General features: G+C 39.6%; 1 protein-coding gene and 1 long non-coding RNA gene across 7 annotated transcripts in view; both read right to left on the reverse strand.

The window, feature by feature from the left end:
* The window catches only part of gpm6bb (glycoprotein M6Bb), a 96,415-nt gene that overhangs the window by 41,959 nt on the left and 27,089 nt on the right, over positions 1-27,367 (reverse strand). For 2 of the 6 annotated variants that reach the window (XM_087266402.1, XM_087266404.1), the window contains exon 1: positions 7,863-8,083. In XM_087266402.1, coding sequence (XP_087122528.1) covers positions 7,863-7,911 — 49 coding nt within the window. In that variant the 5' untranslated portion in view covers positions 7,912-8,083. 6 annotated transcript variants of the gene reach the window in all.
* Positions 8,843-12,545, reverse strand: LOC147842484 (uncharacterized). Its single transcript, XR_015500104.1, has 2 exons — positions 11,253-12,545; positions 8,843-11,074 (listed from the first exon to the last, which is right to left on the reverse strand). It is a non-coding gene; the product is annotated as an uncharacterized LOC147842484 (long non-coding RNA).

A 27,367-nucleotide genomic window follows, 5' to 3' on the forward strand; every position in this document is an offset into this window, starting at 1 on the left:
TAAATAAACTATTACCGTCAGGCTTTCACAAGCCAGCCTCAAAGTTTGTTCTCAAACTTTAAGAATCTAGTTAATATACACCTCGTTTCCAGGTGTTTATCATTTAATTATTCTCAGAGTGTTCTCCATTCCTTACTAAAGTTTTTTTTAAATAATCATTATTGTCAGGCAATGCTGATGCTGTATTTAGTATAGTGAGATCTCTTCCACAAAGGCATAGCGCCTGTCATTACACATCAGTGTAAAACACATCTGCCAAAAACACACACGAAAACACGCCACATTCCCTAAACATGAGCCGCATTTGACTCTTTCCAGCTTTCCATGCAGACTCACAGCTGTGATTACGGCTGAGTCCTTCATAACTCATGCTCTTTCTGTCTCAAACACACACACACACACACACTCAGATGTTCAACTGGATCCTGACTTTAAATGCCACAGATTGGGTTCAGTTTGTGTTGACGGCAGTGGAAAAACCCAGAGAGACGATTGGGTTATAAAAGCAGACACACACAGACTCATGTTCAGCTGAAGCATTCATGCAGAGATACACAACAAACAACGAAACCACACCAGCCACAATAAAAGGAGGAGGTGGAGGAGAGAAGGAGAAAGTGGAGGAGAGGAGGAGGAGAAAGGAGAAGACAGAGGAGAGGAGATGGAGTTGAGGAGGAGAAAAGGAGAAGATGGAGAGAAGGAGGAGGTGGAGAAGAGGAGGAGGAGGTGGATGAAGAGAAAAGGAGGAGGTGGAAGAGCAGAACAGGAGGAGGTGGAGAAGAGGAGAAGGATAAGGAGAAAAGGAGGAGGTGGAGGAGGAGAAAAGGAGGTAGTAGAAGAAGAGAAAAGGGGAGGAGGAGGAGAAGTAAGATGGGTGGAGGAAAAAAGGATAAGGAGGACGAGAGAAGAAAGAGAAAAGGAGAATGTGGAAGAAGAGAACAGGGGGAGGTGGAGGAGGAGAAAAAGAGGAGGTGAACGAAAAGAAAATTAAGAGGCGGAGAAGGAGAAGAGGAAGATAAGGAGTAAAGTTGGAGAAGCAAAGGAGGAAGTGAGGAGGAGAAAATGAGAAAGTGGAAGAGGTGAAAAGAAAGAGAAGGAGAGGGTGGAGGAAGATAAAAGGAGCAGGTGAAAGAGGAGGAGAAGGTAGAATAGGAGAAAATGGGGAGGTGGAGAAGGAGAAAAGGAGGGGGTGAAGGAGAAGAAAATGAGGGGGTGGAGGAGGAGAAGAGGAAGAGCAGGAGAAAAGTAGGAGGAGAAGAGGAGGTGGAAAAGAGGAGGAAAGGGAGAAAAGGAGGAGGTGGAACAGCAGAACTGGAGATGGAGAAGGAGAAAAGGAGAAGGTGGAGGAGGAGAAAAGGGGGAAGTGGGAGAAGTGAAAAGAGGAGGTGGAGGAGAAGAAAGAGAGGTGGAGGAAGAAAAAAGGATAAGGAGAACGAGAGGAGGAGGAGAAAAGAAGATGGAATAGGTGAAACGGAGATGGAAGAAGAGAACAGGAGGAGATGGAGGATGAGAAAAGAACGTGGTGAAGGAGAAGAAAATTAAGAGGTGGAGGAGAAGAGGAGGAAAAGGAGAAAAGGAGGAGGAGAAAAGGAGGAGGTGGAAAGAAAGAATAGAAGAGGAGGAGGAGAAAAGGAGGAGATGGAGGAGATGAGGAGGTCAAGGATGAGAAAAGGAGCAGGTGGAAGAGGAGGAGGTGGAAAAGGAGAAAAGAAGAAGATGGAGGAGGAAAAGGGGAAGAGAAGAAGAAAAGGAGGAAAAAGGAGGAGGTGAGGAGGAGAAAAGGAGATGAGGGAGAAGAGGAAGATGAGTCGAAAAGGAAGAGAAAATTAGGAGGAAGGAGAAAAGTGGAGATGAGGAGGAGAAATGAGGATGTGAGAGAGGACAACAGAGGTGGAGAAGAAAATGAGGAGGTGGAGGAGGAGAAAAGAAAAGAAGGAGAAAAGGAGGAGGCGAAAAAGAGCAGGTGAGGATGAGAAAATGAGCAGGTGAGGAGGAGAAAAGAAGAATGTGGAAGAGGTGAAAAGGAAGATAAGGAGAAAAGAGGGAGGAGAGGAGGAGAAAAGATTATGAAGGAGAAGAAAAAGAGAAGGAGAAAAGGAAAAAAAAACAGGAAGAGAAAATGAGGATGAGAAAGGAGAAAAGGAGGGGCAGAGGAGGAAAAATGAGGAGGTAAAGGAGAAGAAAATGAGGTGGAGGATGAGAAAAGGAAAAGAAGGAAAAAACAAGAGGTGGAGGAGGAGAAAAAGTATGAAAGGTAAAAAGTAAGATAAGGAATAAAGGAGGCGGAGGAAATGAGAAGATGGAGGAGGAGGAAAGGAAGAGAGGGAGAAGAAGAGAAGAAGGATTTATTTTTAAGTTCCTCGTCATTCACTTGTAGCAAACTAACAGTTGGAGGGGCGTGGCTAAGCATATTTTGTCCAATCAGAGTCATCAGAGAAGCACTGTCACTCCAGAGCAGAAGCAGACGGGCAGACATACATTAAAGATGAATAAAATAAAGGTTTCAGGGAAAAGGCCCACAGTGGCTTCTCCTACTGCAGAAAGGACAACTTGGTGTGTGTGTGTGTGTGTGTGTGTGTGTTTGTGTTTGTGCATATATGAAAATGCTGCTTTTTTGCGCAAAAGTTTGCTGCGATACTCCAGTTTAGCGCAGAACTCTAGTGCGCATCATCAGACAGAAACAGCGCTAGCGACTCAGTGCCAGACTCATCACTCAGAACAAGAGCAGAAGCCCAGATCTCAGCGCACAAAGAGCCCAGTGTGATGGAGCACAGATCTGACCTCTATGCTAATGAACCACTGAGGTCAAGACTGGGCACTTCCGGACGCTTTATAGCGGGACACTAACAGCATGTCCTCCAGACACACAATGGAGAGCATCAGAAAGCAGTTGATGCCCTGCCAGCGTCCTGCACTCAAGCTGAGGTTAAGCAGAGGCATTCGCACAGCTCTGGTGCATGAAAAAAACAACTGACATGGAAAAAAGTTCATCATCATCATCGAGAAAGTTACAGCTCCACAGCCGCCCTACATCTTCCCTAAAGCTCCTGTGAAGTGTTTTGAAATGTGCATGTTTTTATTCGATGTTACATGTAATCTCAACCGAAACATGACAAGAGGGCGGGGCATAGTGTAGCCCCTCCCCTTAAAAACAGCCAATAGCATTTTGTTTTCTCACTGGCAGAGCTGAGTGGTTGAGCTCAAGAGCATCAAATAAAAAGCCAATGAGAAAAAAGGGGTGGGTCATGTCAGACACTAGAGATCATTTGATTGGTCAGAAGATTTGATAAGAAACTGAAGTATGAGGTGATAAAACTCTTGATCCTTTAGGTGAAAGTGACACACTGCAAGCTTTACGCCCCATTCACACGGGGCGTCAGCATTAACGCTTCCTATTCACTTTGAATTGGTGACGTCAGGCGTTACTGAACTGCATTGTGGATCTGTCGGCACCGCTTCAGTGGCGTTGCTCGCTCTAGAAGTTGGGACTAGCTCAACTTTGAGCGCCGACAGAAGCGTCACCCAATCAGATCGCTGTATGCAAATACACCAGCTAGACAGTGGCCTATTGCTGACTGAATTTCATTGGCTGACGCTGCTATGACGATCGCTTCAGCCCCAACTTCAGACACGCCTTCAGTCAAGCGTTGACGCTGAAGCTCTGTGTGAATGGGGCATTACAGGCTTATCTCAGTTTTAGATCTTATAGCTTTTAGATGTCCTTAAGACTAACAACACCGATGCTAACATCGAAAACACTTTATTTTAAAATGTTACACCTGTGGTTGCAGGGACACTAGAGCTGCACGATATTGGAAAAAAATCTGACAATGCAATATTTCGGTTTTGCCGTGATTTGCACTGCCTGACAAGTCTTGTGGTGGATCTCAGTTGTAAAGGCAACACATTATAACTTGACGTCTTGTTGATGATGTGTAAAAGTGTCAGAAGGTGGATTTCTCTGCTGAATACCAATACTGCAGTAGACCTACTGGAACCAGCATGGAGCCGAGATTCTCATAGAAATCAGTCAAGTTTGGTAAAGGAGAAATCATGGTTTGGGGTTCATTAAGTATGTGAGAGATCTGCAGAGTGGATGATCAACATCAACTGCCTGAGGTATCAAGACATTTGTGCTGCCCATTACATTACAAACCACAGGAGAGGGACAATTCTCCAGCAGGATAGCGCTCCTGCTCATACTTCAGCCTCCACATCAAAGCTCCTGAAAGCAAGGTGCTGCAGGATTGGCCAGCCCAGTCACCAGACATGAACATTATTGAGAATAAGATGAAGGAGGAGGTGTTGAAGATGAACACAAAGACTCTTGATGAGCTCTGGGATCCTGCTGAAGGCTTTCTTCTTCATTCCAGATGACTTTATTAATCAGTGATGTGAGTCATGTCAGAGATGTACGGATGCAGTCCTCCACGCTCATGATGGAGTCAGACACAATATTCATTCTGTCTCCACTGCAGCAGGACTTTATATTCTATACTGGACATTATTTCTGTTCAGTGATGAGACTTTAGTCTGAGCAGAGTCAGAGCGCACTGTCCTCATCAAATCATTAATAATCAAGACATGATCAGATTTTATTGAGCTCAAATAAGCAAAATCTAGAGGCCTTTACCTTTCATAGAGACACTTCTGACACCAAATCATCAACTAGAAGCCCAGTTATTATTTATGTTTTAAAACTTGGATAGACCACAAGACTTTTATCAGGTAGTGTATATTGCGATATGAATTTAATTTCATTAGATAATTTGAATAGCTTTATTTGCAAAGATTTCATTAACTTAGACCGACTGGAATGATCAAGTATTTTTCCATGCAGTGCATCTGCAAAAAATATAATTTCTATCATATACCAATATGTTGTCAGAGATGGGTTGCAGCTGGAAGGGCATAAACATAAGTTGGCGGTTCATTCTGCTGTGGCCACCCCGGAATAATAAAGGGACTGAGCCCTTTTTTTATATAAAAAGCCGAAAAGTAAATGAATAAATCAATATATATATACCAATATGACATAAAATAACATGGTATTCATTGTATTATTAAGTGTAAACAATTATTTTTGCTAAAATAATTTAGCAAAATAATTTAATAACAAACAATTTCTTGTGCCTGAACACTTTAAACTCCTAAAATGCTCAGTCAAAAGGCTTAAAAACATGCAGATGATACACTTTCGCTCTGTTATGGTTAATCCTGCACAAACATCATGTGTTTTAATCAACTACAATCCAGACTCAACACTGCAGATCCTGCAGGGTGACTACTGCAGATACACACACTGCAATATCAATGCTGGAATGATATATTGTGCAGACCCTAATGCATGAAAACTACAACAAAACTAGAAATAAGCTTAATAATGACACTATTGTCCAGTCAGAGTGGCTTTACTCTATTATAGATTTTTACTTATTTCCCAGGTGTAGTGCTTTGGGTGTAAGAAATGCACAGTATGAATATAATGCATTATCATTATTATAGCATGATTTAATGACATTAGTACATAACTCTTTCTCTTATGCTGTTTATTGCTGTGAAGCTGCTTTGAAACAATGTGTATTGTATATAAAACACTGTCTATATATCTGAATGATCTAACTGCGCGCTGAAAAATATATGAATAAAAAGCGTAATTAAACAAGTCGACATTGTAAAAGAAATTGAATTGACTTAAGCCTTCACTTTTTGCATTGCACTGCATGCACTGAAGATTTGCTTTGAATGCCTGCATTGCACACGTAATGCATACTGAAAACAAATCATTAAGTTAAGGGTTTATAAACCGACATTTCAGAATATGAAATTGGACTGGATCTGTTAAAGTAAAAGCATTGAGAAATAGAAGTAGCGGTGTGTGATATTTATTTTTTCAATGTTACAGCCTTATTCCAAAATGGATTAAATTAATTTAACATTCTACACAAAATCCCCCATAATGACAATGTAAAAAAAATGTTTTTGAAATTGTTGCAAATTTATTACAAATATAAAAGCTGATAAATCAGATGTACATCAGTATTCACAGCCTTTATCGTGAAGCTCTACATTGAGCTCAGGTTCATTCTGTCTCCACTGATCATTCTTGAGATGTTTCAGCAGCTTCATTGGAGTTCACCTGTGCTCAATTCAGCTGATGGACATGATCTGAAAACGCTACACCTGTCTATATAAGCGCCCAGGGTTGACAGTGCATGTCAAAGCCAAACCAAGCATGAAGACAAAGGAATTGTCTGTAGACCTCCGAGACAGGATTGTCTGGAGGCACAAGGCTGGGGAAGCTTACAGAAACATTTCTGCTGCTCTGAAAACTCCAATGAGCACAGCGGCCTCCATCATCCGTAAGTGGAAGATGTTTGACCACCAGGACTCTTCCTAGAGCTGGCCGGACATCTAAGCTGAGTGATCGGGGAGAAGAGCCTCAGTCAGGGAGGTGATCAATAACCCGATGGTCACTCTGTCTGAGCTCCAGCGTTCTTCTGTGGAGAGAGGAGAACCTTAGAGAAGGACAACCATCTGTGCAGCAATCCACCAATCAGGCATCTGTATGGTAGAGCGGGCAGACGGAAGACACTCCCCGCCTGGAGTTTGCCATCTGAAGGACTCTCAGAGCATCAGAAACTAAACTCTCTGCTCTGATCAGACTCAAACTGAACTGTTTGGAGTGAACGCCAGGCGTTACGTGTGGAGAACAGCAGGCGGCGCTCATCAGCAGGCTAACAGCATCCCTACAGTGAAGCATGGTGGTGTTGGCATCATGCTGTGGGGATGTGTTTCAGCAGCAGGAACTGGAAGACTAGTCAGGATAGAGGGAAAGATGAATGCAGCGATGTACAGAGACATCCTGAATGAAGACCTGCACAAGAGTGCTCTCCACCTCAGACTGGGGCGACGGTTCATCTTCCAGCAGGACAATGACCCAAAGCACACCGCCAAAATATCAAGGGAGTGGCTTCACGACAACCCTGTGAATGTCCTTGAGTGGCCCAGCCAGAGCCCAGATGTAAATCCTATTGAACATCTCTGGAGAGATCTGAAAATGGCTGAACACCGTCACTTCCCATCCAACCTGATAGAGCTTGAGAGGTGCTGAAAAAGGAATAAGCCAAAATTCCCAAAGACAGGTGTGCCAAGCTTGTGGCCTCATATTCAAGAAGACTTGAGGCTGTAATCGCTGCCAAAGGTGCATCAACACAGAATTGAGCAAAGCAAGTGAACACTGATGTACATGTGATTTTACAGCTTTTTTTATTTTTAATAAATCTGCAACAATTTTAAAAACTCTGTTTTCACATTGTCATTATAAAGGATTGTGTAGAATGTTGAGGAAATCAATCAATTTAATTCATTTTGGAATAAGGCTGTAACATAAACAAATGTGGAAAATGTGCAGTGATATGAATACTTTCCGAATGCACTGTACATTTGTATTATTAAAATATAATTTAAAAGTTTGTCTAAGAATGGCACTTGTTCATTCATTTTCCTTCAGCTTAGTCCCTTTGTTCAACTATTCCAGCATATGTTTTACATAGCAAATGCCCTTCCAGCTGCAACCCAGTAATGCGAAACAACCACACACTCATACACTTCGACCAATTTAGTTGATCAATTCCCCTATAGTGCATGTGTTTGGACTGTAGGGGAAACCGGAGCACCCGGAGGAAACCCACGCCAACATGGGGAGAACATGCAAACTCCATACAAACTGACCCAGCAGGGACCTGAGACCACAGTGCTAACCACTGAGCCACCGTGCCACCCAAAATACACACATTTATTAATTAAAATAGAAATAGAAAGTCTGAATTAAATAAACGACTTCAATGACTCAAACCTACCTCGTTTCTCCTGCCGTTCATCTTCAGTTTCATCATATGAAGTGTCCATTGCTGTTTGCCACAAATCAACAACTACAAAACAAATCTTCTTCCAAAACTCTGCCAATTCCGTCAGTTTGTGTGTTTTGCTCTCTTTCCGCAATATCTTTACATTGTCGTCTCGCTCTGCAGCCACATAGACTCTGTGTGTCCAACTAAAGTTGTTTCCCAGTCACGTCTGCACAGAATCGCCAACACATTCCCAGACCAGCACAATGCCAACGCAGGAGGAGGAGGAGACCCTCACAACACTGAAGTCCACCACGCATATATTAGCATAATAGCATAAAACCACCGGCCACAAACTAGCCTTCCATCTGCTGCCCGAGCCATGAGAACCCAAGACATGCAAAGAAAAGGGGGAAGATGCTCCCGGGACAATGAATGACGGAACGGAGAGCAGGAGCAGATGGAGGAAGAAATGAGAGAAAGAGCAAACAAGAGAGAGAGAAAAAACTAAACAAAAGATCTACAAGCTAAAGCAGATTTTCTGCATGGACTTGTCCGTTTTCGTGCACTTTAAAAAGTTTAATGACAACAATTTATGTTGCTTTAACTTATTTTAAAACCCGTCTATGCACAATATTTATTATTATTATTATTACTATTTTTTTACTATTATTATCATCATCATTATTATAATTATTACTATTATAATTATTATTGTTATTATTGTTATTATTATTATTATTATTATTATCATCATCATCATTTCATCATTATTATTATTATTATTATTGTTATTATTATTATTATTATTATAATCATTATTACTATTATTATTATTATCATTATTACTGTCCTGTCCCCATACACACTGCATTGCACACACCTTACACAACTTGTAATTCTGTTTTTGTAATTTTATCCAAAGATGATGTATTAGATACATATATATTAGTGCTGTCAATCGATTAAAAAAATTAAATAATTGATCACACTCTTTTTTTTTTTTTTTTTATCGCGATTAATCACATTTTAAAGACTAAAACTTGTCATTTTGGCTATTCAAATGTAAAATTAATGTAAACACAAGACAAAAACTATTAAAATTCATTGTGTGAATTTGTGTTTAACTTGTAACACAGATTTCTTCATGTAAACAAAATATCCACAATAAACCATCAAGATCCTGGCTTGACAGCCATATTCATTACAGAAATTAAAACACAGGCATGCTCATGCCATTTGAGTTTTAAAACAATCAATGCCAATAAAAAAACATTGATTTCCATGTGGACTGCAAAAAATGCCAAATACAGACATTGCAGAAATGGAAAATGGAAAATGATAATAATAATAAAGTACTGAATACAAACAGTTGCACTCATTGTAAAGTTGTATTGCTGTGAGTTTTGAACATTAATTATAAAGTAGAAACAATTTTGCTCAGTCCTCCTTTACATTCATCCAGTTGCTAATACAGTCCAGTCTGTTGACATTATCGTGGGACAATGAGGACCTTTTCTTTTGATTGACGTGAGCTGAGAGTGCAACGCAATCTCACAGCAATTCATAACTTTTTGATTTAGTTTAGGTAGGTTTGTTGCTAGAAACGCGCACACACACACACACACACACACACACACACACACACACACACACACACACACAAACACACAAACACAAACACACACAGACAGACAGAAAGACAGACACAGACACAACGCGCACAGGACAGCGCAGCCGGAGCCACTCCCTTCAGATTCAACATGCATGATCGCGTTCATCCAATTTGCTTAAACTAAGCGTTCTTAAGTATGGCTATATTTCACAAGGATTCTGACACGACAACGCGAAGCATACAATTTACAAATGTTGCATTTAAAAGGGAAACATGTCAAACTTAATGACACATTTGAGGGTGCATGCTGAAAGGCAGAGGAATGCGCTGTCTTTGACAGCTCGCGACTTCATCTGTCACATTCTGAGTACAATTACACGGACACCAATACTCCGATTTAAATATGATTAAGATAATACTCTGATTAAGAGTCGACCATGTAAAACAGTGCATTTTTAATTACCTTAAAGCAGTGGTCCCCAACCAGCAGGCAGCGGAACGGTACCGGTCTGTGGAACAATTGGTACCAGGCCACATAAGAAATCATAAATTATTTCTGTAGAGAATATTCCCCTCCGCGACTTGGTTTCTTCTACTCACCCCCGCCATCTCAATGAAATGGACTATGCCAAAATCCACCACGGAGCGGGAAGAACGATAGAATATAGCTCATTGGTGGTTGTTGATAGTTTAAAGTTGTAAAACAGGTATTATAGAGTCCAACTCAGCAGAGCATTTAAGGATTGTGCATATATGTGTGCGTGCATCGCTAAGTAAGTACCCAAAATCATTGCAATATGTATCTATATGGAGTTTCACGTAATCATACTCATTAGGGCTGTAACATGCCAATGCATACATTTAATTCGGCTACACGGTTGTATTATTGTTGATATGTTCGTCAGTTGAAATGTTTGGCACAGATGTTATGTATTTGATGCATATAAACCTTGATTGAAACATAATCAGACCGTATGTGCCCTGAGTTGTTCATGATTAACCTGGATGCACAAGCGCAGCAGCTGTGTTCACGTAAAGAACCGGTCCGCGGTGAAAAAAAGGTTGGGGACCACTGCCTTAAAGGACCACCGAGTCACGAAATGCGGAGGTTTTTCTTTCCGCTTGCCAAGCAGTATCAAAAGTCGAAGGTTTTAAAAAAGTCGAATTTAGATGAAACTCTGGAGGAAACGCTGGAGAGCCAGGTAATGCGACATTAATGGTTTATACTGAAACTTGCCTTCAAAATGCGCTTCCTTGGTCTTATCCATATTTCTTAGCATGTTGAACACGTCGACCCATAGGAAATAAAAAACTGCAACTGCGTTAATTGCATGATTTTTTGACGCGTTAAATATTTCAAATTAATTGCATGCGTTAACGCACTAATATTGACAGCTCTAATAAATACACATATTTCTAAAGGTGCTGTCGATTTGAAATTTTCCCCAGATGTTGGTAACAACCAAAGAAATCCATATATGCAGAGAAAACAAATCTAATTAGTTTACAAATAAAGTTCTGCGTAATAAAATGAAATGATGCAGGGAAAAAGTATTGAACACATGAAGAAAGGGGGGTGTATTTTGGGCAGTGAAAGCCCAGACAGCAGCTGAAATCTCTCAGTTCTTCACCCTCTGCCCTTCCTCAGTGTTAATGAATATCAGCTGCTTCAGTCCAACATCTACATCAGCAGGAGGATGAAGATCAAACCATTTCAGCAAGACAATGAGCCAAAACAACACAGCTAAGGAGACTCTCAGGACCTACTCACACTACGCTATCCGAACCGTGTCCAGGCCCGATTCCTGGATCATTTGGGAAGTGTAAGTGTGCTGAATCGGGCCCGAATGTAATGCGAGTGCGGGCCATTGGGGGCAGACGGGAGTGAGGACAAGCGTGCTTTGTCCCGGTTCATTCAACTGTATAGTGTGAGTACGCCCTTCTCTTTCAGAGAAAGAAAATCAAGCTGTAGAATGGCCCAGCCGATCACCTGACCCCAATCCGATAGAGAATACAGAACTAACTTCAGATCTGACTAACTTCAGACCCAGAGAAGCATCAAGATTTTGACACTCTGTTGAAGTCTGAGAAACTCACACCTGAGCAATGCATGAGGCTTTATTCTCCACACGAGAGGCGTCTTTAAGCATCCATCAAACTCAAAATATTAAAAACTTTCAAGGGTTTAAGATGCTGATGACCATTCAATGCATCAAACCGTCTTGTGAAAAGGGTCCATTGCCCTTAATAATGATTTTTAACCAAACTCCAGCACATTCTGAATCCCTGCATAATACAGGAGGACAACATCAGATGAAGGACGTTAACTGGTCATCAGCTCCTCCATGTGAGTTTTCAGGCTGTATTTGTCTGTGTGTGCGAGTTGGGACGGGCTCAGTACAGCTGATGGAGTGTGTGAATGCTGGAGAACGGCTTTGTGTTGGTCAGTATGGGGTAAACGGAGGCTGAATGGCGTTCAGTGTTCAGTCAGCCGTGAGCAGCGCAGCACCGCTGTCTGTCTGTCTGACACACACAAAACAGAAGATTCTCATGAGCACCAGAGCCTGCAGCCCTGAACACACACACAGACAGAGAGAGAGAGAGAGAGACACTCACACACTCAGAGACACACATGCACACACACGTGTACACACATACACACCACAAACAAACACAAATACACAAAGCTAAACATAAACACAAACACACAGACAGACACAAACAAACACACACACACACACACACCAAACACACTCAAACAGACACACACAGTGAGAAACACACCAATATAAACAGACATGCACCTCTATATACACACACACACACGTGGACACACATACACCACACAAACAGACACAAACACAGACACACAGTGACACAAACACACAGGCAAACACACATACACAGATCAGTCGCACTCACTCACACACTCAAACACACACAGTGAGACAGGCAACGCTAAACACACACACACACACACACACACAAGCACAAACATGTACAACACACAGACACCCGCAAATACACAACAAACAAACATTTGCACACACACAAACATATAAACAAATAAAGACACATTCTCACACAGACACAAACACACACACACACACACACACACACACACACACATATATATATATATATATATATATATATATATATATATATATATATATATATATATATATATATATATATATATATATATACAGAGACACACATTCACAGCTTCACCACACAAACACACACAAAGAGAGACAAACAATGACACATAAACAAACAATGACACATAAACAAACAAACACATACCTGCACACACACACACACAAAAACACAGAAATCATAGAGAGACATCCGCACACACACACAGACAATCACATGCACACATACAAAAACACTGGCACACACTCTCACACCACTCTCTCTCGCTCTCTCTCTCTCTCTCACACACACACACACACACACACACACACACACACACACACACACCTCATTCAGCTTCCCAAGGGCTCCCAGCGCTGAGATTCCCACAAGCTGTGTGAAGGAGAGGAATAACTGGAGGAATGTGGATGCGGGAGGAGGGGGGGGGGGGTCACCATAAATCATGCGTCTCAACATCTCAGACCAGCGTTAATAAGCAATAATCAATTTACAAAAACAACAAGCTTCACATCCGCTAATACTGCATAAGCTACGTTTACACAGCTCATTTCTCCCTAAAAGATTTCTGAAGTCATCAAAGGTTTAAACGACAAACAATCAAACGCATTATCTGGAATAATGAGCTTCAAAATATGTACAGTGCAGGATCAACAAGTCATGACAACACACAACTATCTACATGCATTCATTCATTCATTCATTATCCTTCTGCTTAGTCCGTTATTCATTAGGGGTCACCACAGTGGAATGAACCGCCAACTATTCCAGCATGCTTTAGCGGATGCCCTTCCAGCTGCAACCCAGTACTGGGAAACACCCAAACACGTTCAGATTCACACACACGCACTCATACACACACTACGGCCAATTTAGTTGATCATTTCCGCTATAGCACATGTGTTTGGACTGTGGGGGAAACCGGAGCACCCGGAGGAAACCCACACCAACACTGGGAGGACATGCAAACTCCACACAGAAACACCAACTGATCCAGCCGGGATTCAAACAAGAGACCTTCTTGCTGTGAGGCCACAGTGCTAACCTCTGAGCCAGCATGCTGCCATTAATGAGAATTATTTATGTTATATACTGTATGTATTACTGTCTACCCCTACCACAACCCTAAACCCAACCCTCACAGTAATGTAAAAATATTGATTATCATTGCACAGTGTCACACAAATGATGCTTTACTGGCGTGAGTATCCACAGCTGTATCCTTCTAGACTTTACAACTAAAAAGTTATTTGGAAACTAAACTTTTTTGGGTTAATTATGGCACTATTATATACACAGTACTACCACTGTCAAACAATCTCATCTCTTCTCTGCTCATTTTCGTCCACTTTTCTGGGTGCAGGTCATGGGGGCAGCAGTCTTAAGAGAGACCTCCCTCTCCCCATCTCCTCCAGCTCCTTTGGGGGGATCCCGAGGCGTTCCCGTGTCCTGGGTCTTTCCCGAGGCCTCCTCCCGGTGGGACATGTCTGGAACATCTGCCTAGGTAGGCGTCCAGGATGCCCAAGCCAGCTCAGCTGACTTCTCTGGATGTGGAGGAGCAGCAGCTCTACTCCGAGCTCCTCCCGGGTGGCAGAGCTCCTCATTCTATCTATAAGGGTGCGCCCTGCCACCCTTCAAGGGAAACTAATTTCGGCCGCTTGGATCAGAGATCTTGTCCTTTCTGTCATGACCCAAAGCTCATGATCATAGGTGAGAGTAGAAACATAGATTAACCGGTAAATCGAGAGCTTTGCCTTTCAGCTCAGCTCCTTCTTTACTGCTCCCACTCTACTAATCTGCTGTCAATCTCACGCTCCATCCTTCCCTCACTCGTGAACAAAACCCCAAGATACTTGAACTCCTCCACCTGGGGTGGACTTTCCTCCAACCTGGAGATGGAAACCATCTTTTTCCGGTGGCGCACCATGGCCTCGGACTTAGAGGTGCTGATTCTCATCCCAGCCATGTCACAATCTGCAGCAAACCGCCCCAGTGCATGCTGAAGGTCCATGTTCGATGAAGCCAACAGAACAACATCGTCTGTGAATTACAAGAAATCCTGCGGTTCCCAAACCGGACCCCCTCGCTTTGAAATTCTGTCCAGAAATATTATGAACAGAACTGTTGACGAAGAATTGGTGATTATCATATAATACTTGGGTAACTTACAAAGAAATGTTAAGTTTTGGCATTATACCCAGGGCCGGATTAACATAAGGGCTGGGGGGGCTAAAGCCTCAGGGTCCACAGGAGAAGGGGGCCCTTAATTGGCTGAAGAATTAATTTGCGATATGATGCAGGAAATGTCTCTTTGCATTATGCTTTCTCTCATCAATAATGTGAAGGTTCCTTTCATTTCGCTGCTGTTCAAAAACTGTTGCTAAACTGGGGCTCAGAGTGACTGTAGCCCAATCAGAGTATGGAATAGCCCCGTTTTAGTCACCCATAAGAGTGATCAGGTGTCAACCTTTTAAAGGTAATCTCCAATTTAAAGTATTTATTATAAAGCACTAATTTAGGAAGTATTGCAAATGTTTTGTTTTTGTTTTGCTGATTTTTGCAGCTTGTTTGAACTTTAAAGTTTATATTATGTCATCACTAGGGGTGTAACGATTTATCTTTGTACGATTTATTGCGATGCAAAAATGTCTCGATATGCCTCGTGGCGTTATGACTATTTGATTACGATATGATGTCCGTTTTCTCTTATTAGTTGAGCTGTTTGCACGTGAGCTGCGTTCCACCTGCTGTCGCACGTGAGTTCAGATTGCAGCAGCAGTAATGTTAGCAGACCAAGATGAGTGGAGCTGAAATAGAGGATGGCCCATCCTCTCAACATCAGACGTCTGGCAACATTTCGGTTGTACAGTCATTCGCTCGTCCGCTTTTTGACACGCATACTGGGTCAAACATAGCCGAAGTTATAAAGTCTTCACAGTGATTTACATACTTTGCACAGCGACAGGGATACCTCCTAATGGTCTTGAAAGAGTCACATAGTGTATTTATAAGGTACAATTCACCCTAAAATATCATTCTGTCTTCATATAATGATGTATTGGCGGCCGCAAAATCACACATGACGTGAGCTGACCGTGAGCTGTTACTACAGAGGGCGGACTATGATAGATGCGCGCGTATGGCAAGCCGTTTTAGCATTTAAACCTTTGTTCTGATTATTCATAAATATATTTTGAGATATCTCTAATTATATTTTGACTAGTCATAATTATAATTCGACTAGTCAGAATGACAATTAGAGATATCTGCAATTACAATTGTACTAGTACGAAATCAGATTGGAGATATCTGCAAATATATTATGACTAGTCATATTCCTCCATTGACTTCCATTGAAAATATTTGCAGATATCTCTAAATGAGTTTTGACTAGTCACAATTGTAATTACAGATATCTCTAAATGAATGATTTAATTAAATTTGAATTAAATACCTGGAAATGTGGATTTTTTTTTTGCACACACAAAAAACGCAAGTGACCAAGCAAAGCCTTAAACTCTTACTATTAAATTCACGTGAATAGAAAGCTTATTTTTTTTGCACCTTTACTTAAATTGTTCCTTAATTTTGTCTCTGTCATTTCAATAATATTTTTTTAAGAAGTTTTTAAATTGTTTTATTTTCCAGAGACAGGCCTGTTTAATTTATTTTCTTAAAGAAGGTTCAGTTTAACAAGTTGAAACAAAAGAAATGCATAAAAAATAGTTTACTTGGTAAAATTAGCATTTCAGTTTAATTTTCAATTTTTATTCCAAATATCGTGATACATATCGAATCGTGAACATTATATCGTGATACACATCGTATCGTGAGCTGAGTGTATCGTTACACCCCTAGTCATCACTTAATTCTGGATTCTTGCAGGCCTATTTAAATAAAATAGAAAAAATATATAATCAAATGGTGGTAAATTAGATAATAATATTAATGAGTAAATTAGTAATAATAATAACAACAATAACACCAAAAACAACAATTCATTCATATATTAATATGTATAATTTATTCATTCATATATTCATATAGTCATATATATATATATATATATATATATATATATATATATATATATATATATATATATATATATATATATATATATATATATATTAGAGCTGCACAATTTATCATAAAAAAATCCAACAGTACAGCTACACAAGCCTATTGCTGTTTTACCACATGTTTGAGATTAACAATAATAATAGCCCACTCACATTAACCTTTATTTTACATCTACAGAATCCTGAGAAAAATCACGATCTTTATTTTAGTAAAAAAATAAATAAATAAAAAAAAATTGCGATTCTCATTTTAGCCAGAATCATGCAGCTCTAATATATACATTAAAATATACAGTTGAAGTCAGAATTATTAGCCCCCTTAGAATTTTTTTTTTCCTTTTAAAATTTTTTCCCAAATGATGTTGAACAGATTCAGGAAATGTTCACAGTATGTCTGATAATATTTTTTTCTTCTGCAGAAAGTCTTATTTGTTTTATTTTAGCTAGAATAAAAGCAGTTTTAAATTTTTTAAACATTATTTTAAGGTCAATATTATTAGCCCATTTAAACTATATATTTTAATAGTCTACAGAACAAACCATCAATATACAAGGACTTGCCTAATTAACCTAGTTAAGCCTTTAAATGTCACTTTAAGCTGAATACTAGTGTCTTGAAGAATATATAGTCTAATATTATGTTCTGTCATCATGAAAAAGATGAAATAAATCCATTATTAGAGATGAGCTATTAAAACTATTATGATTAGAAATGTGTTGAAGAAATCTGCTCTCCATTAAACAGAAATTGGGGGAAAAAATTAGCAGGGGGCAAATAATTCTGACTTCAACTGTACTGTATAAACACACACACTTTTGAGAGAAAATAAATAAATAAGAGGGGGGGCCCTTGGATTTGCTATAGGCCCAGGGCCGAATGTGTTCCCTGATTATACCTGGAAATATTGTTATAAAATAATGCACGCTCTCTTATGTCTAATTGTTTCAATGAGTATTCTTTCTTCTTGCAAACAGCAGCGCTGACCCACTTTCTGTCACTGACAGGTCACTGAATCAGAGCCACAACCCAAATACTCTTGTATATGTGTCGATCAATCAGTGTTGACCTGTTTTACAGAACGAGTCAATGACAGATCCAGCATCAGGAGTGAATATAGAGGAATAAACTCCATTAAGCCCAGTATAAACACTCAGAACATCAATGAGTCACAACCTCACGGCTTTCCACACGCACGATGTGTGATCTGTGCTCACTTTACATTTTTTTTCTCACACCTGCTGTTCTGAATGTATATTCCATTATTTACAGTAGGAATGCATTGAATTCTTGGCCACAGAGCGCCATCTGCATAGTTTAACATCCAAGTGTATGAATCAAATACAGCTAGTACATTTATTTGAGGGTTTATTTTAGCACTGTCGCTTCATAGCAAGAAGGTCACTGGTTCGAGTCTCGGCTGGGTCAGTTGGCATTTCTGTGTGGAGTTTGCATGTTCTCCTCGTGTTGGCGTGGGTTTCCTCCGGGTGCTCCTTAACCTTAAGGTCACACTTTATTTTGATGGTCTGTTTGCTGAATGTAAGTTACATCGCATCTACATGCCAACTAATTCTCAATAGATTATCAGTAGACTGTTAGGTTAGGGTTGGGGTTAGTGTAAGTTGACATGTACTTGCAAAGTTTCTTATAATCAGTTAAATGTCTGATGAAGAGACAGTATCAACAGATATTAACTAGACAGTCTACAAATACTCAAATGGATCATCAATAAAGTGTTTCCAACTTTAATAAGGGGAGTATATCACCCCTGTAGTTTGCTAACTGGTGTAAACTAGACCACAAGTTAACTTACTAATTCGTTTGTCTTTAGCTTAGTCCCTTATAAATTAGCATACTATCATCTCAAAAACATAGCAAGAATCAGATGCTTTGTGTCCAGTGAAGACTTAGAAAAACTTGTTCATGCTTTTATCAGCAGCAGGGTGGATTACTGTAATGGACTCCTCACTGGTCTTCCTAAAAAGACAGTCAGACAGTTGCAGATCATCCAGAACGCTGCAGCCAGAATTCTAACCAGAACCAAAAAATCAGAGCACATCACACCTGTCCTCAGGTCTCTACACTGGCTGCCAGTTCCATTCAGAATAGATTTTAAAGTATTATTACTGGTCTATAAATCACTAAATGGCCAAGGACCTCAATACATTACAGATATGCTCACTGAATACAAACCCAACAGATCACTCAGATCATTAGGATCATATAAACTAGAAGTTCCAAGAGTTCAGTCAAAGCAGGGTGAATCGGCTTTTAGCCACTACGCCCCCCGCTGCTGGAATCAGCTTCCAGAAATGATCAGATGTGCTCCAACATTAGGCACATTCACATCAAGACTGAACACACATCTGTTTAGCTGTGCCTTTACTGAATGAGCACTGTGCTGCATCCGACAGATTACACTATCATGTTTTTCTCTTCTTCTTCATTCTTTTATATCACATTTTACCTGTTTTTATGTTTTGTTTTGTTTTTACGCATTTTTATTATTTGTTTTTATTTTTATTTTACTTGTTTCTTTTATTCTTGTTTATGTAAAGCACTTTGAATTGCCATTGTGTATGAAATGTGCTATATAAATAAACTTGCCTTGCCTTGCCTTATTTATGAGGGGTTACCACAACGGAATGAACCGCCAACTATTCCAGAATATGTTTTAAGCAGCGGATGTCCTTCCGGCCGTAACCCAGTACTGGGAGACACCCATACACTCTCACATTCTGACATTTTAGTTGCAAACATCTACATTGCTTCATGGGTTCCTGGAGGAACTGCTTTAGATTATTCAATGAAATAAACAATTATTACGAGGATTCTGGTGCATCCAGAGTTATCAGGCAGGGCTTTTTGGTCAACAATTTTCGCTTAGATGAATTCCTAAAATTTACAACAACAGAACACAAAAGAAAGCATCCCATCAGCTTTTTTCCATACAACAAATGTGGTATATTGCCTCTACTTACAAACAAGCTCAAAAAAGGCCTATTAAAGTACCATAAAAGCAATAATCTTTTAAAAACAGCGCTTTCACACATACTGCAGCAGTTTTGGCATCACAAACGCCAGCTTTCTTAGTAATGCACAGCTGCAAATAATAATAATTTCCGGTGTCTTTCCCAAGCCTGACAGCATAAAAATCCAGCCTCATTCTGATTCCTCCACAGCAGAAACTCAGTCATATATATGGAATGACATTGGGTAAATGACAAAGAAATGTTCATTTTTAGATGAATGATTCCTCTTAAATCCAACTTTGGCTCTACAGTAGACTATGGTGGGGGGAAATTCCCTTCAAAACCTAATTGGTAGCCTTTAACCAAACGTTCCCCATGATCTCTGAATCAGCACATCTATAATTACATGTTTGTGTTGTTGGTTTTTAGGGCTTGAGGGAAACCGAGCTCGTTTGAGGTTGTTTAAAACACAAATGCCCTCTCATGTGACTTTACACCCGCTGGTTGGCACCTCAGTAAAGAGAAAAATGAGGCTTAGAAAAACACCAACCCAGATGTTCCCTATAAAAAAATGACCAGGACCCACAGAACTGATCTGCAGATTCATACAGTGTATTATTTAATATTTAAATGTTTAACAAAGTAACAAATAGCAACCGTTTACTTGAGGCGGTGTTCATAAGACTGTGAGGAAACCTTTATAATGTTAATAACAGCTGTTATTAAGTGGCACACACTCTATGTCATTCATTCATTTCCCTTCAGCTTAGTCCCTTATTGGGGGTTGCCGCAGTGGAATGAACCACCAACTATTCCAGCATATGTTTTACGCAGTGGATGCCACTGCAGCTGCAACCCAGTACTGGGAAACACCCGAACACACTCATCCTCTCACACACACACACACACACACACACACACACACACACACACACACACACACAAACACGCATGTAAATATTGTGCAATCTGAATTAAACAATAAGTACTATTGTTCTGAATATATAGTAAGAAATAACCATTTTAACTAATTACATTACATCAGTCAACTTAAAAAGTTAGCCAAATTTACAACAGAAAAATAAATAAAAATAAAAAACAACACTTTGTTTGCATTGCGCAAACATCAAGCATATTTTTCCGTGCCTCAACAGTATTCAGCTACAGCAATTGAATAATCAAATCTAAAAACAATACTGCATGGTCTCTGTTATTGAAGTGACAATGGTACAAGGACAAAAATGCAATTAAAACAGTCACAGGCCTCAAAAACCAATGCAGGTGATCAATTATAATCCAGACAAACACTGCATATCCTGTGATGTGACTATTGCGAATGACCACAATGCTGAAACCATATATTGTGCAGCCATTTTTTCAAGCAGAAAATGCTTGTGAGTTAATGAGGGGTGTTTGATAAAAGACACAACATAAATTAAAAAAAATAAATATTCAAAGTTGTAAATAAAACATACTATTTGTTTTTATTGAAACAATTAGTCTTTGATCATTAAACGTTGTGCATGAAAAAATAATGAAAAATGTATTAAAATATTAAAAATATTGTCGGTTTGTCAAAACATCATGTTTATTTCAACATGTTATGTTCCATTGCTTTGCAAATTCAAATTTTTGCGCAAAATTAATTGCTAATTGTAATTAAATTCAATTAAATAATGAAACCATAGGGAAAAAATAATAGCTTTAAATAATAATAAAAACTATAATGAAAATATTACAATAATAATACTAGTAGTAGAAGTAATAATAATAATAATAATAATAATAATAATATTAATAATGATAATAATAATAATAATAATAATAATACGGATAATAATGATAATAATAATAATAATAATGATAATACTAATAATAATGATAATACTAATAATAATAATAATAAGGATAATAATGATAATAATAATAATAATGATAATACTAATACTAATAATAATAATAATAATAATAATAATAATAATGATAATAATAATAATAATAATAATAATAATAATAATAGTAATAATAATAATAATAATAATAAGGATAATACTAATAATAATAATAATAAGGATAATAATAATAATAATAATAATAATAATAATAATAATAATAATAATACTAATAATAATAATAAGGATAATAATAATAATAATAATAATAATAATAATTATAATAATTATAATAATTATAATAATAATGCGCTGCATGGTAGCGTAGTGAGTAGCACATTCGCCTAACAGCAAAAAGGTTGCTGGTTCCAGTCCCAGCTGGGTCAGTTGGCATTTCTGAGTGGAGTTTGCATGTTCTCCCCGTGTTGGCGTGGGTTTCCACCGGATGCTCCAGTTTCCCCCACAAGTCTAAAGACATGCGGTAGGCTAAATTGTCCGTAGTGTGTGTGTGTGTGTGTGTGTGTGTGTGTGTGTGTGTGTGTGTGTGTGTGTGTGTGAATGAGTGTGTATGAATGTTTCCCAGTGATCGGTTGCAGCTGGAGAACATCCGCTGTGTAAAACATATGCTGGATAAGTTGGCGGTTCATTCCACTGTGGCTACCTCTGATTAATAAAGGGACCGAGCCAAAAAGAAATTAAATGAATAATAATAATAATAATAATAATAATAGAATTTCCTTTGAAAATAGTTCAACCAATAGAACTAATATGTTCAACCACAGTTTTAACCTAAATCAAGTTCTCACGACGGACATGTGTGTGAATTTGGGATAAAGGAGTCAGCCATTCAGCTCAGCGCTCTTTAAAACACATTCAATAGGGCAGCTGTTGATGCTCATGAATATTCAATGAGCTGAGACTCAGTCAGCTGCTCGGATTGATTCGCTTCTCAACAAGTCATCTATTCTCGATCGATTCACATCTGACAATCAATAGAGAACTTACAGATATGAAACGTGCCTTTTACATTTCAGAATAAAAAGCATTGATTACTTATAGGACACAAAGAGGCTTCAGACAAAGCGTCAGCATTCATGTGCCTTTCTTTGTGGTTTTTGGAATAAACTGGCCTTGAGAAATAAAGTCCTCTTTTAAGCCACATGAAAGAAGTGTTTTACTGGAAAGAGATGATCATGTGATGATCATCACACACCCTGATCACATTAGCATTATGCAGACAGTTACTGACTGTCCCTAATTTTATCATCTCTTTAACTATTAAGTGGATTAGTGCATTTGTAAAACAGTTGCAGTAACAACCATAGTAAAATATACATACAGTGTTCAGCATAAATGAGTACATCACCTTGTGGAAATGTATATTTTTAACCATTTCTCAGTTAATATAGAAACTATTTGTGGTGCATTTAAACAAAACAGTTGTATTAAACAGTTATATACATAAAAAAATAACTCACCGGCCACTTTATTAGGTACACTTTACTAGAACGGTGTTGGACCCCTTTTGCCATCAGAACTGCCCTAATCCTTCATGGCGTAGATTCAACAAGATACTGGAAATATTCCTCAGAGATTTTGCTCCATGTTGACATGATAGCATCACACAGTTGCTGCAGATTTGTCGGCTGCACATCCATGATGCCAATCTCCTGTTCCACCACATCCCAAAGCTGCTCTATTGGATTGAGCTCTGGTGACTGTGGAGGCCATTTGAGTACAGTGAACTCATCATCATGTTCAGGAAACCAGTCTGAGATGATTGAGCTTTATGACATGCTGCATTATCCTGCTGGAAGTAGCCATCAGAAGATGGAGACACTGTGCTCATAAAGGGATGGACATGGTCAGCAGCAATACTCAGGTAGGCTGTGGCGTTGATGCTCAATTGGTACTAATGGACCCAAAGAAAGTCTCCCCCACACCATTACACCACCACCACCAGCCTGAACCGCTGATACAAGGCAGGATGATCCATGCTTTCATGCTGTTGAGGCCAAATTGTGAGCCGAGCATCTGAATGTGTCAGCAGAAATGGAGACTCATCAGAGCAGCAACGTTTCTCCAATCTTCTATTGTCCAGTTTTGGTGAGTCTGTGTGCATTGTAGCCTCAGTTTCCTGTTCTTAGCTGACAGGAGCGGCACCCGGTGTGCTCTTCTGCTGCTGTAGCCCATCCGCCTCAAGGTTGGACGTGTTGTGTGTTCAGAGATGCTCTTCTGCAGAGCTCGGTTGTAACGAGTGCTTATTTGAGTTACTGTTGCCTTTCTATCAGCTGGAACCAGTCTGGCCATTCTCCTCTGACCTCCGGCATCAACAAGGCATAAGCACAAACAGAACTGCCGCTCACTGGATATTTCCTCTTTGTCGGAGCATTCTCTGTAAACCCTAGAGATGGTTGTGCGTGAAAATCCCAGTAGATCAGCAGTTTCTGAAATACTCAGAGCAGCCCGTCTGGCACCAACAACCATGCCACGTTCAAAGTCTCTTAAATCCCCTTTCTTCTCCATTCTGATGCTCGCTTTAACCTGCAGCAGATCCTCTTGACCATGTCTACATGCCTGTATGCAGTTGGTTGCTGCCATGTGATTGGCTGATTAGAAATTTGCGTTAACGAGCAGTTGGACAGGTGTACCTAATAAAGTGGCCGGTGAGTGTATTTTAATGTATTATTTAAATTCAAATGTTCATTTTCTTTTCAGCTCAGTCCCTTTATCAATCTGGGGCCGTCACAGCGAAATGAACCGCTAACTTATCCAGCATATGTTTTTTTGCAGCGGATGCCCTTCCAGCCGCAAGCCATCTCTGGGAAACATCCACACACTCATTCACACTCATACACTACGGACAATTCAGCCAACTCAATTCCCCTATAGTGCATGTGCTTGGACTGTGGGGGAAACCGGAGCACCCGAAAAGGAAACCCATGTGAACGCAGGGAGAACATGCAAACTCCACACAGAAACGCCAACTGAACCAGCCGAGGCTCGAACCAGCGACCTTCTTGCTGTGAGGCGAGTGCACTACCTACTGCACTACTGCGTCGCCTAAATAAAAATGTGTTATTGCAAAAAATATAAACTAAATTGTATATTTTTAATGTTTCTGTAGATTTTTTCAGGTTTTTACAATGTTTTATAATCATTTTCATTCGTTTTTAATGTGGATTGCTGCTTTTATACAGCACTGCAGTTGCATGACAACAGTAAAAAATATGTAGGATGTATTCTGAAACCCATGTTCATTCAGTAAGTGCTAGTCTGCATTAGATTATGAAGAATAATTGAACATTTTGAAGTAAAATAAAAGAATTGTGTTGTACTGAACTTTGAATAATCATGTTTTTCACTGCATGTACGCTTCAGCGATTAATCACAAGAGGAGATTTTGATACGGTCATCAGTCTAGCCTCATGGGACGTGATTATAATTATGAGACAAACCGTGTTAATAACACTCTGAGATGCATTTTAGCATGTCACACCACAGGACACATCAACTTCCCAAACGCAGTTCATGTGAACCATGAAACTCTGCCCTATTTCCAATTCCCAATATGCTGCAAACTCGCACGCTATTGAATTTCATGCAGCTGTCGTATGGTGAGAAGAGAAGCTCAGGAATCTTGCGATACGCTCATCTGTTTGGCCCTCATAGACTTTACACATATCAGTGTCCAATTTAATGGCACAGATGAGAAATGTCCGGAGAATCGAGCTCCAATCGGCTGATGTGAAGCGAAGCGCAAACCCAGAATCACATGCGACTGAATCGCAGAGATCTGCCAGGAGGACAATCATGGATGTGTTGCATAACATGCTGGAGGGACTCTGGGAATCACAAGGGAATTTGGGCTGAGGAAAGTAATGAGGCTGTCTAATCCTGCCATGAAAACAACTCAGAGCTTCATGCTATTATTGCTGTCAGCGACATTCCTGAATCTGTGCTCAAACAGCTCCAGATTAGGGCTGCACAATATATCGTTTGCGCATTTATAATCGCAATGTGAGCATCTGCATTAGTCAGAGCGCAACATACGCAATGTTCAGTCAGGATGACCAGAAACCATAACACAGGAGATTTGAGCACATGCTGCACAATTCAACCATCATACAGTGAAAGTTTGTCATCTGCATGTGTTTTTAAGGCCTGTGACTGTGTGAGCATTTAAAGAAAGTTTAAAGCATTTTATGCCGAGTTCAGACTGCATGATTTTTAAGGTAGTCGTGTCACAGATGTGTTCACACTGCTTGACTATCTGGGCTGGCGTTTCGTCGCTGCTTTGTTTACACTGCAAGATGGATCGGCGACAGGGACTTTCACATTGCATGACTTTACTATAGGAAGAATCGCCGACAACTTCGTCCAAACTACGTCTCACAGCCAAAAACATGTTGTATATCTTTGGTTATTAACTACATAATGAGAAAGAAGCCTTTAATAGGGTAGAACATGTACATGTTTGCTCACCTGGGTTTAAAGGGAATTAGCCATTTCTCCTCAACGTTGATAATAAACTAATTTCTTTCTGTATGAAACGTCAAACAGACACGGGTGCTCCTGAGTCCTGTCAAACCTCCACTCCACTATCCATTTCCTGGATCCAAATAAACCCAAAAAGAGCGCTTTTAACTTCTCCCCCAGCCTCCCGCTGGCCTGCAGCAGGTATACACACACTCGCACACACTAGTGAATGCCACTCTCTCATTGGCTGTAGGCCAGGGGTCGGCAACCCAAAATGTTGAAAGAGCCATATTGGACCAAAAAAACAAAAACAAATATGTCTGGAGCCGCAAAAAATTAAAAGCTTTATATAAGCCTTATAATGATGGCAACACATGCTGTATGTATTTATATTAGCTATATTAGCCTACTATAAAAATGACTTCGTTGGCTACAAATACATACTGAGCCTTCATGATTAAATGTTCATTTCCCTGCAGTGCATCCTGTAGAAAATGACGCGCCACGTGACTACTCTGTTGTACGATGCCGTCTCAAGTTTAACTTATTTACAGTATATTAATGAATTATGTTTAATGTTCAAGTTTAACTTCATTAAAATATTAATGAATTATGTTTAATGTTCAAGTTTAACTTCATTACAATATTATTGCATTATGTTTTGCTTTGATGAAATTAAAGAAATGCAATAAAGAAATCAGATTTTTTAATGTTTTTTATTTTTATTTTGAGTATTTAAAAAAACAACATCAAAATGAATGTGCACAACGTGCCCCTTATCTGGGCAACAAACAGTGCAATAAAACGCAGCCTGCCATTTCCATTTCAAGATCAGCTCGAGTCATTCCTGGGAATGTGCTCAACAAGGAAGGGTCAATCTCCAAGGGTGTGTGTCAAGGAAAGAGAGTCTCGTTTTTTCCTTTCGCAACTCGCTAAATCTGCTCCCAAATGCAGTTTGCATATCAACGATCGCACCTTGTAAATAATCACCGTTGAGTGAGTGATCGGGATGGGCTTCTTTGAATTCTCTCAGGGAGGGAAAATGAGAAAGCGTGCCCCGCTGTACATCTTTGGCAAAGACAGCTTGCGCTCCATGGCGCATCACACAGCCGCCGGTTTGTTTACAACCGCTACCTGCCTGGCATCCCGCCCTGCTGATAGAAACGTGTGTCGCAGGCTATGACGCGTTGACAGAAATGTTGAAATTAAATATTCTACACACTTTTACAGCATTGGAAAACGTTAAGATTGTTTGTCCTCCTATAGAAACCATATTAAAACAAAAATATATTTACCTCCCACATCGTTTTCCATTTTCAA

Source organism: Danio rerio, chromosome 9 (assembly GCF_052040795.2).
Source record: "Danio rerio strain M-AB ecotype USA chromosome 9, GRCz13ab, whole genome shotgun sequence".
In the NCBI taxonomy this organism is placed as follows: Eukaryota; Metazoa; Chordata; class Actinopteri; order Cypriniformes; family Danionidae; genus Danio; species Danio rerio.